The 11,719-nt window shown below is 41.6% G+C and overlaps 1 protein-coding gene across 1 annotated transcript in view; it reads right to left on the bottom strand.

Moving 5' to 3' along the window:
- Window positions 1-541: 541 nt before the first annotated feature.
- Sell (selectin L) overlaps window positions 542-11,719 on the bottom strand; it is an 18,541-nt gene continuing 7,363 nt past the window's right edge. The window contains exons 6-9 of the mRNA XM_031387571.1: window positions 10,423-10,608; window positions 8,879-9,007; window positions 5,857-5,875; window positions 542-2,231 (exon numbers count right to left, since the gene is read on the bottom strand). Of these exons, the coding sequence (XP_031243431.1) occupies window positions 2,213-2,231; window positions 5,857-5,875; window positions 8,879-9,007; window positions 10,423-10,608 (353 nt within the window). The 3' untranslated portion in view covers window positions 542-2,212. The remainder of the gene's footprint in view (window positions 2,232-5,856; window positions 5,876-8,878; window positions 9,008-10,422; window positions 10,609-11,719) is intronic.

Raw genomic sequence — 11,719 nt, 5'->3', positions numbered from 1 at the left:
TCTTTGTTTTTTGGAGGGGAAACTGGGAATGGAGAAATTAACATGTAAATAAAGAAAATATCTAATAATAAAAAAAAGAAAAAAGAAAAAAATACTCACATAAGATGTAAAATGTGCATAAAAGCAGCATTGGTTATGAAACTGGAAATATTCCCCCCTCGCATTTATTCATTCATTCATTCATTCATTCAAGTTTCACCATTTTTTGTTTGTTTAGTCTCACAATGTAGCCCTGGCTGGCCTGGAACTCACTATGTGGACCAGGTTGGCCTTGAACTCACAGAGCTCTCCTTGCCTCAGTCTTTGCCTTCCAAGTGCAAGGATTAAAGACTTGTGCCACCACACCCAACCCCAGCTGGTTTCTAACAATGTCCTGTCCTCCCACGGGAATTCAGGCACCTGAAGTTAGCTGAATATTTGTCATTGCACTGGATATTTCTTCTAATTTATTCAGATGTATTTTAATCATTTCTTGTCACCGCTCTAGTTGGTAGTGTGAACCTGGGAGAGTGGAACCTAAAAAATGTGACAGACTAAAGTCTCACACAATAGCCATCTTTATTCAAGACTCCAGACATTTTATATTCTGAGGGTATTCTGAGGGTTAGGCAAAGCCGTATAAGCAAAGTTTGTAAGTTCCAGTTTTATAAGGTCCTGAGAGCAAGGTCACATGAGTTTAAGCAAGGTCACATAAGTTTAGGCAACGTCACATGAGTTTCAGCTTGTACAGTGCTGAGTGCAGGGTCACATTAGTTCAAGCCGTAGACAATCAGAAGGGCACCCTTGTGCTTGGAAACATCGTCTAAATACTATTGGTAACTGATGGATAATCTGAAGTTAACCCACTCCATTTACACTTGAGAGAAACACAAAAGCCCATTCCAGGAACAAGTCCCCGATACAGAGGAGGAAGAGAGCTTACAAGACTCTTGTCTTTTTGGCTTGGTGTTTACCCACAAGCTCTCAGAAATCTCCTCACACAGCTTTCATTCACTGACTGCGGCCAGACAAATTTACCAAGGGTCAATTGAAAAACTAAGAACTCCAGAGACCTGACACAGTCTCTCCCCTCAAGAAGGGTACAATTTCATCTAGGAAAAAAACAACAACATATATTCTGGTATACAAACAGACTAAGTAACATTTTTTTTTTTTTTAAGAAATCGGGCTGAATTTAAATACATCATTTTATAGATCTTGCAGAGTGAAGCCAGAAAATGAGATTGCCTACAGGTTGGGTGAGTTAAGGAGCAAGTTATAAAAGAAGTGGCACGAGTTGAAGACAGCTGTCCTGCATCTTAAAGAACAGAATTAAGGTATCTAAGTAGGGGATGGTAGGGAAGGGAAGGGTGTCACTCCATTCTGAGTCCAGAAACCTTTCTACCTGTTTTAAGTTATCTTCATAACATCAGCTCCAAGACAGTAGGTTGTGTTATCATTAATAATCATCAGAACACTGACTTCAAGGAACCTAGAAAGATCTAATAAAGAGAAAGGAAAACTCAAAACTAAAACTCGATGCAGGAGATTTCTCTTCTTTGATGTCTGATGTTTGATCATCGGGTGCCATATGTGGAATTTAACCTCCTAAGAAAAGGCGATGGGGAGGGTAATGTGAACAGCTACAGAGGCTGCCAGGCGCAGATAGGGGGCCTACAGAGGAAGTGGGACTTTTCCAACCTGAATAGGGCACTGTTCTTTGGAGGTGGAAAGCAAAGATTTTGGTCAAGGTTATTGCAAGGAAACTGAGTTTCCAGTTACACATGTATCACATTTTCACTGTGTTTGGCATCAGCTTTGGTACTGAACTGAAGTAGGAAACAAGGGGTAGGAAAGAGTAAACAGCAGATCTCTTCATATGCTACAGAAACTCTCTTGCTCGATAGTCTTATTTGTTCCTCCACAGAAAACATGATTAAAATACTGCTCTGTATGGACACAAATTATGGGATAGGGTTAATGGGATGAATGAGCGAGAGGAAGTCAGGAGGAGCTGTTGGTCATGTAGAAATCCTTTCAGATACATTGAGCAAACACTGCATCTTCAATGTGGAAGGTGCCTGGGTGTAAAATCTCCACAGGAGGAGTTGAAGTTAGCTTCCAATGCTGCTTCTTCTTCTTCTTCTTCTTCTTTTTTTTTTTTTTTTTTTTTTTTTTTTTTTTTTTTTTTTTTTTTTTTGTATCTCATGACTTTCCTTTCACAAAGGATGAATCAGTATGGATCATCCATCCTGAAAGAGAAGCAACAGATGATAAAATTAAACGAAAGAGCTTTTAAAAGTGGCAAAACCCCCGAAATCGTTAGTAATACAGGTGAACATTCTCTAGGCGACAGAGGCAGGGAAGCCACAAACCCTGAAGTGCTAGCAAGGGGGGGGAAAGAGCCACTCGTGTGAAGAAGAGAGCACAGAAATGCTTCCCATTGGAGATCGGGGACAAGGTGTGGAGGATTTGAAAAGAAACGTGGAAAGGATACTGCAGCAGCATATTACACAGACATGCATTACCGCCCCCATGCTTACGTTTTAAAGACTTAGTTTGATTTTCATCGTGCGTGTGTGTGCGTGCGTGTGCGTGTGCGTGTGCATGTGTGTGTGTGTGTGTGTGTGTGTGTGTGTGTGTGTGTACATGCACACGTGCGCATGACGGAAGTTACCTGAGTAGGCTTTAAGAGGGCATCAAATTTCCTGGAGCCAGAGTTACAGGCAGTTGGGAGCCACTCAATGCAGATGCTAGCAACTGAGCTGGAAACCCTCAGCTGCTGAGTCAGCTCTCTAGCCCACTTCTCCAAGTAAATATTTTAAATGTAAATGCTGATTCAGCCTGAAGTCCTGATTCCCTAAGAGGTATGATGTTCATAGTGCTGATCCACAGGTCACATCTGGTCATAGTTCTGCAATACTGCTAGTTTCCATGCGGAACATTTGGCGGTGACTGCATGCTGATTTTACAGTGGAGAGGCGGGGACAAAAATGTGAGATCAGAGAAAATGAAAACTCAGGAAAAGAGTGGTATTGGTTCTAGATGCCAGATTCTGGTGGAGTATGATTTAGAGAGATGAGGATGAATTTAGATTCATGAAATAGGTGCCACTGTGTTCTATGTTACAACTGTGCCGTTCCTGGAAAGGGTGAAGGAGAACCAGATTTTTATGCCTTTGCACCTTTCAAAAGGAGAACCAGATTCAGAGGCTCTGGTCTCGTCTGAACTGTCAGTGCAAGCCACCGTGGCAGCTGCAAACTTGCTTGCCAGTGTAGAAATAAAAATGTTTCTGAAAGCAGAATCTCACACATGCCCTCGCCCCTGAGGTTGGCATCGTATCCTGTGTATCATGGGTGTAGCTTTTACCCAGGTAGAATTTAGAAACCAGAAACCAAATGAGGTGATAAACAGAACCAGTTTGCAGAAGAGTCAAAATAACCAGCAAGAATCAAAACCACAAATGCCCAAGGAGTCATTCATTCATCAGCCAAAAGCTAATAGGAAGGAGAACAAAGACCTGTGAGAATCAGCTAAAGTTAGAAGAAAAAAAGTCATACAGCATTTAGTGAGACAGGGCTCATGCCCCCCTTGGCTTGTTCTAGAGGCACACCCTATTTCTTCCACCACACCCTTCCTCAGTGCCATCACACTATGGTTTAGTGTGAAAATAAATCATTTTACTGGAAGAGGAGGGGCTCTGGCAGTAAAATCCCTAACATGGAAGTATATCAAGGCGCCTGAGATCTAGAAGCATTAGAGCTACAGAGATACTATCTCTGGATGCTGGTGTTACAAACCTCAGCTTTTCCCTTTATCCAGTGACTTCCCTTAAGCCATTGTCGTTTCCCCTTCTGTTTCTTTACTGTTATTGGGGATAGCAGTGCTCCCTGTCTATAGAGGCTTGTAGACGACACTCAAACATGTTTAAACATGTAAGACTCAAAACACTCAGAACAGTATGCAACATGGAATGTGTATGTGATAAAAGTTTGTATTTATTACTGTAACTGTCACTGTCACAAGGCCTGTGGGTAAGTTATTTACCTAACTACAAAGACAGCTTTAACATGCTGTCCTCCGTCTTTCGAGCCTACAATTTTATGAATTAGGATCACCTTAGTTAATCAGTGGGATTAACTCCAGCTAGTCAATCAGCTTTTGGATTTCAGTATATGTGGTGGGGAGGCTCAAGACGCATGCTGGTATGAGGTCGACTGCCTTCCTTTCAGCTTCCATTGCCCAGATCCTCTGTAAACCAGGGGCTCTAGAAAAGTCCATCTACTCCTGGCCATGAGTTTGCTTTTAGACACACCTTCTCATGCTGTTGTTTGAGCTATCTTCCTATTCTGAACTTTTTGATGTTTCTTTCCCAGGTCTGCCTTTCTTGCAATGATTTTTCTTTGCATTGGTACAAAATTCATCAGCCATGACCATGTCTGCCTTTTGTTGCTCTGTCCTTCTAAGTATTTCTGTCTTCATTCCACAATGAGATAAAAATTTCCCTGAGGTTAGTTTAGAGTCAAGGTCTCATTGTCCTGAGTGTCTCAGTTAAGCTTAGCATTGTTCTAATACAAAAAAATGTTCAATAAACAAAGATTGAGTAATTGTCAATTACACAAAAAGTCAACAAACTGTTAAATTTAATAGACGATTTTATGCTAATTATTTTTTTACTAGCGTCTCTGGCTGGCCACCCCATCCTTGAAATGAAATGAACCACTTCCGTGCAGTAGCAATCAAAGCAGGTGTTTCTGCGGCCAGAACACGGCTCTGGGTAGATATATGCCAAAAGAACTTTCACTCAGCTGGTGGGAGCACAAAAGAAATCTTTACATCCTGTGGGTTTCCTGCTACAGAGATAGGGAGGCCAGCCCCCAAAGAGACCCTTTTCTTACTTGGACCCAATCTACACAATTGTAGTACTAGAAACAGAGTAAAAGGCTCTACTGAGCCCATGTCCCCAACCCCACTACTCTCCCCCTCCTCGTGGCAAATTCTCACTAGAGCAGAACATGTTCTACCTCCAGCTCATTGTCATAAATGACGCCTCATCCTTACCCCAGCTGACCACTCTCTGTCTTTATCTAAATAGCCTTCAACTGGTGTCCTGAATGCGCCCCGTGGAAATCTAACGTCTGCTCTGGCTGCATTTGAGATGATTCCTACTCTTTTCACCCCCAGTTCTTCTTTACCCCCCTCCATCTGTTTCTCTGGCCACCTCTTTTCATCCTCCTTTTCTTCATTTCTGCCAGATAGGCCAGGCACTTCCATACATCTGCATCTTCTCTCAACAATCTATATTATTACTCTACTGGAAGAATTGCAGTGTTGAGAACCAACTGGGGCACATACTTCTTTAGGGAAGTGCTGGGTAGGCTCCATGTTCCACTGCCCCTCTCATTTCTGAAGGTTGGCACTTATTAGAGTACAAGTCATTCATTCACCCTTCTGTTATAAGACTGATGGCTTGTACCTGGACAGTTTCTTTTTACAATAGGTTAGTTGTTGGAAATGCTTGCTGAATTGAATGTTCCTCAATTGTTAGATGTTGATCCTGTGAGCTAAGACAAGAAGAAACATAGCAACGTGCTTCTAACTCTCAAAGAAAATTCAGAGACTATCAGGAAACATTACCACCATATGAAATCTCCTTTCTTAGCAGGCATATTGTACATCAATCTGTTTCACTCCACTAGCATCAAAGTCACAAAGATTTTAATGGTGACCAGCACTCAACTCTCTTATCTGGAAATGCCATTTGTATGAGTCCTCAGGTCAATAACTACTACGGGGCTGGTATTCTATCTATAATAGGAAGCACCCTAAGGAAAAATAGAGACAATAGACCTGGATATTCTTCATTGAAAAACTTACCTTTCCTGAGATTTCTTGCCTACATGTAGAAAAGAGAATAAAAAAAAATATCGTCAAAAAGTAAACAATTTCAATTTTTTAAGTAAAGGATATGCCCATCTTCACAACATTCTTTGGAAGTACATTATACATTTGGTAAGTGGGTACCCATCTGTGACTAAGTGGATCTGGGGTACCTGTAAACGTTCAGAGCTGTAACAGGAATGATGAACCTGCTTCTTGGCACTCCACTCCACCTGTTGTGCTGCTCATGAAGCCAGAGCCTCAGCTGAATTCCCTACTGGTTAGGCCCAAGGTCCCAGGCACATCTCATCCTCTCCCCAGACCCTCCCTAAAGAGCTTCAATCTCTCTCAGCTTCTCTTATGTGTGTTCCGAGAGTTTGACTTTGGTCTTATTAGTAGGACTCAGTGGGAATCTTTAGGGTGCTATTTTGGAGGGAAGAGCTACTTCTGTCTTGAGCTCCTGCTAATGAGATTTTAGAGCATGACCTAAAAATGCCATTGCCTTGGGAAATGAGAAAAGCTAGGAGTACCAAGTGTTTCTACCTGAGCCCATGGCCAGGGTCTTTGTTTATGGACCTAGGAGAAGAGATAAAGGGAAGCCAGAAGCCAAGACCATTAGGACACAGGCAGCCCTTGTACCAGAGTGTAGCATCCACCTGAGAGAAGAAAGCTTCATTGGCCCATTGGCCTTCATACTCTAAATTGTCACATGTCCCCTTTCCAGTTTGATGAATCCAGTAAAACTATAATATGTATGTAATAGTGTATAGATATAGAATTATTATTTTTACTATGATTCTTATCAATGTGTCTATTTAATATCTACGGGTTTATCTTGGGGACCTGAATCAGTGTCTCTATAGAAAAAAAAAGAATATTATTCATGTCATAAAGAGTCAACTTATGGCTAAAATGCTTGGAGGACAAAGCCATTCACTTGCAAGTTTGAGAGATGAGTGGATGTTTCACAGTTGACGACTATTGAACACAGCCCTCCAGAGTTAGTGATCTCTGGGAGCTGCCACTCTCTTTGGTGGCATAACTGTCACTAGCCCCAAGTACTCGTTATCTGTTTCCTGTTTGCCCTACTCTGATTTCCACAGCAGGGGCATGCCGTTTTCTTCTTGTTATCAGTTTGAGATCATGTACAGAAATGACTGACTCCAAAGTTAAGACTTTAAAAAAAACAACCTACTGCTTTTCTCCTCCCCGCTCATAACATAACCTTAGCCAGTTGGTACTCACCCAATATGGGTGACTTTGATTAAATTCCTTTACGGCTACAACTGCCTATGAAAGGGATGAAATTTGGGGATCATTGTCCTCCTCATTACTAGGACTTACAATCCTTGAAGTTACTGAGCTAATAGCCACTTTACTCGGGGAGCGTACTCCATTCAAGACAGCAAGACAGTTGGAGTGAGGTTTTGCAGCCTCAATGAGAGGACTAATCAATGGTGAAGGAAAATGTCAATCTTGGTTTTGTTATGGTACTGTAGGCAACGCTTAGTATAGTCCTGTGTGATGGCAGTATCCAAGGTCCATGGAATTTCCATCAACAGAAGATATGTTTGAACTGTTCAGTGCAGACACGTTATAGTTAGTGGTGTTCTTGTACACAGATAGCGCATCCTCTGTTGTCTTATGGATGGGTGGAAAATGAATCTACCACCTCCTATTTTTAAATTTGGACAGAAGATCAAATCATGGTGGAAGATTGTTAGAGACTGGTAGATGATTTTTCCTTCAGTTGCCAGTGTGTGAGAGCTGGGTGACAGAACACACACTAGTGAATGTGATGGAAAGGAAATCTAAGTGGCCATCACCTTATACCACAAGAAGCAGCACAGAAGAGTCAGGAAGGTTATTCATAGTACCTGACCTTAATACCGGGGATCTTTAAAGCTGCCGGAGTATATGAACTTTACAGTTTTGAATAGATGTGCTAGATAAACGTGGCCAAATGCGGCAGTGCACACCCCAAACTGCAGCAGACTGTGGGCCTGTGGCTGGTATGTTCATCTCACCTGAAGGCAAAGGCATATTCAGGAGGGAGGAAGGGGGCAAAAAAGAAGAATGTTCTGTTTCGTTCAGTGTTTATATACTTCCTGTATAACAGAGAATAAGATTTTGAGGAAGCTCTCCTTTCCCTCCTCTTTTTTCCACAAGTTTCTGCCTTATTGGATATATGTATATATATATATACATATGTGTGTGTATGTGTATGTGTATCTCTCTCTGTCTGTCTGTCTGTCTTTCGTTCTCTCTCTATATATATTTATACATATATATGTGCATGTATACATATTAGAATGTGTATATATCCTCTACTGTAACCTAGTACACTATATATGTATATGTGTATGTATATGTGTATGCATATAGATACATATATATATAAATATGTATGTGTTTACACATACATATATATGTATATATGTATATATACATACATATATATTATACTAGATTACAGTGGTGACCTCAGTGAATCTATTCCAGAGAGAATCCATGAGGATTTCTCCCAATGACAATGCAACCTCAGCATGTCAACACCCAGAAAGTTATGTGACTCTTAAAGAAATCAGACGTTTGAAAATCTTAGACAATCATAGATTCTCTTCCTAATGCTATTGTAGTGCTAAGATCAAAGTTGTACAGGCTCCTGAAAGACAGTGGCAATGCGTACCCCTTCATACAGAAACAGGACCAAAGAGTCATTAAAGTGCCTCATCTAGTGAAGTTCCTCATACATAGCAAGGCATCATGAAAAGGTCTGCCAACCATGAAACATTGTCTGGCTCTTTTAAATGAAGGTGTATATGAGGCTCAATCTCTCTAGGGACTTATGCCTACAGAGCACAGAAGTCACTTGGCACCTGCTTCAGTTAAATCTCTTGCACTTTATTTCCTGTGGGGTTTCTCTCTCTCTCTCTCTCTCTCTCTCTCTCTCTCTTTCTCCCTCTCTCTCTCTTCTACTTGAAAACTGTTTTACTTTGATGTTATTGAACACACCTACCTTTTTTTAGCCTCCTTGCCAGCCAAATGATAAACGCCAGCCCCGAGAATGCGGTGACCATGACGGCTACAGGAATGAAGAGGGGGTTGTAGTCTCCTTCCTTGATCTTTGAGAAACTTCTGTTTGTCTCTGAAAGAGGAATCCGTAAGGCATATGGCATGCGTTACAGAATGATTTTCTTAGTCAAGCTCAAAGTTGGTATTTTGGTCTTCTGATATCCCCCAAGAATAACATATACAACAAATGAGGGGAGTAACATGGGGAAGCCCACTCTCTCTCTCTATACACACAGACACACACACAGACAGACAGACACACACACACACACACACACACACACACACACACAATTGGACTGGCCTCTAGCCTTCCGCCTATGGGAATCACAGTTCTCAGATCTGTGACTCATGGAATTCCTGGGGATGAATCTCAAAACTTGGACAAGAAGCAGTTGTCATGGTGCCTGGTCTTGCTTAAAAGTTAACGTCTGAGAAAGATGCACAGAGAAGAGCTAATCAGCTTACTAAACTGTGAGGAAAACGAAGTCAGCGATCTGAGCTGGGCAACTTGTTGATCGGAGGAAGCTGCTGCTATTGCTGCTCATACTGAACGAGACACACAAAAATCTCATTGTTTATATGCTTAGGGTCTGCAATGATCTATAGCGATGCAGTTGGACCACTGCCCTTTATTTCCACCCAAATCAATTGAAAGGACATTCCTGCATACCCCTTTGGAAATACAAACCAGGTTGGCTTACCACTTTGAAAAAAAAAAACCTATCTTCTGATACCTCCAGGTGAAGGAATCTACTTTTACATATTGGCAACTGTTGGTTTGCTAAAGATGAGGAAATGAAAACTAAGTCGGTTGGAAAGGAAATGTATTTGATGAGCCTGGCATACAGCCTTGCTGTAATGTGCTTTCTACCATCTCCCTGCTCCCTGCCCCCACTCTACTCCAAACACCCAGAGATCTTCTTTGACAGTTTCTTCAGGGCCTATCACTTCCATACCCTGTGCAGATGGTACACATTGGGCAGACATTGGTAGCTGCTAGTTCATATGCTAACTTAATGAACATTATTTTAGCACTTTTTTTTTCATGTACTCTGGGGTGGGGTATATACACAAAGATGAGGAAGATGTGGTCCTTCCCGTGCACAGAGAGATTGGGGAGACAGCAGCTTGGGATGCTAGAGAACTGTTCATTTGTTTGGAGTTAGGTAGTCACTGGTGAGCTTAGAGGGGGAATTTTAAAGGACAGAGAAAGAAACTTGTGGTAGAATAGAAGGCATGGATCATACATAAATGTCAATGGGTTTAAACTTTAAAGTAATAGAGTTGAGAATGAAAATAATTATCATGAAAATAATTATCAAGAATAGCCAAGGATTTTATAGTACACAACTGCATATATGTTTCTTTCTTAGGCCTCATGTATTGAGGAAAATGGGACTTAAATGTTTGTTATCTCTTTCCTGTCTTCGGCTAGTCGATCAGCTCCAGCTTTAAACCTCAGTCTTTCTGAGTAAAATTACTCACTTTGACATATGGGACGAGGACTAGACCAGATACCAGATGATCCGCAGACAGTTTTTCTCTCTCCAATTAAGTTCGTTTCTTCTGAGCAGGTGAAGGTACAAGCAGAAGTAAAACTGAAGTTGGCCAGGGGGTGACTGCATTCCATAGTGCCCCGGTCGGGTGCTACTAGAGGCATGCACTGAATCACTTCAGGGAGGACATAATACAAAATGGCAGTCAGGACCAAAGGCAGTTTTCACCTTCTTATTACCATCAATTAATCATGCACAGTGATGGATTCCACTGTGGCATTTTCAGAGATGGTGTACATATTATACTTTGGTCCTCTGTGCACCACCCCCTTGAGCCTCTCCTGTCTCCCTCCCAATCTCATTGCCTGTCTTGAAGCTTTTTGTTTCAGTATGGTTTTAACTTTTGTGGGGGTGAGCAACACATGTGTGTGCTGCACAGAAATACCTGGAACGGGAACGGCTCGTGGTAACGAGTCACGTGATGTGAACCAACCCTGGTCCTTGAGAGGAGCAGGTGCACTTAAACACTGAACCTTCTCTCCAGTCCCCACCACATGTTTTTGACCAGAACCTCCAGACTTAATCGTTGAAGCCATCCATACAAATTTAGAAATTTCTAACTTGTAGGAATTACTTTTGACAGTGCTTTCAGACTCGTGATAGAGAATAATACTTGGTCAGAGATAGAGACAACAAGGCATTGACAGCCCATGGTGGTATAGGGTAGCCATTTCAATGGTAACGTGAAAGACTGCTAGAAAGGGCATACCATACAGCCTTAGACTCAAGAGGCAGACTCTGGTGTGAGACATTCTTGGTGATTACAATTATTCTAGCTTTCTCGTGTGTTATGATGTCTCCTTAAGCAGTTTTGACAGTCATCCCACTCCCTGAAGTAGGCTTAACATTGATACAATTCATCAGTTATATCAATTCAGTTCTATGACTTCAACGATGGATTTTTGGTTTCCTTTAGAGAATTAAACTAGGGAACTAGAAATATAAATATAAAAAGCTATCCAGAACTTCATAACTACCAGCTTTTTTTTCCTGTCATCTATGTGTGACAAACCCTGTCAGTCAAGAAAGGATGAAAACCTACTCTATCTCAAATGAAAACAATCAAGAGCTGGGGCTTTGTTTTCTGCAGCAGTTGTTATTCTCCTGAGAGCTCACACTGGAGCAAAACAAAGAAAAGATGACTTTAGGAACCTACCAACTAGCCGGGCGGTGGTGGCACACGCCTTTAATCCCAGCACTTGGGAGGCAGAGGCAGGTGGATTTCT

The sequence above is a fragment of the Mastomys coucha genome, unplaced genomic scaffold (assembly GCF_008632895.1).
Source record: "Mastomys coucha isolate ucsf_1 unplaced genomic scaffold, UCSF_Mcou_1 pScaffold1, whole genome shotgun sequence".
NCBI lineage: Eukaryota > Metazoa > Chordata > Mammalia > Rodentia > Muridae > Mastomys > Mastomys coucha.
This window is presented reverse-complemented; position numbering and strand designations above follow the sequence as displayed.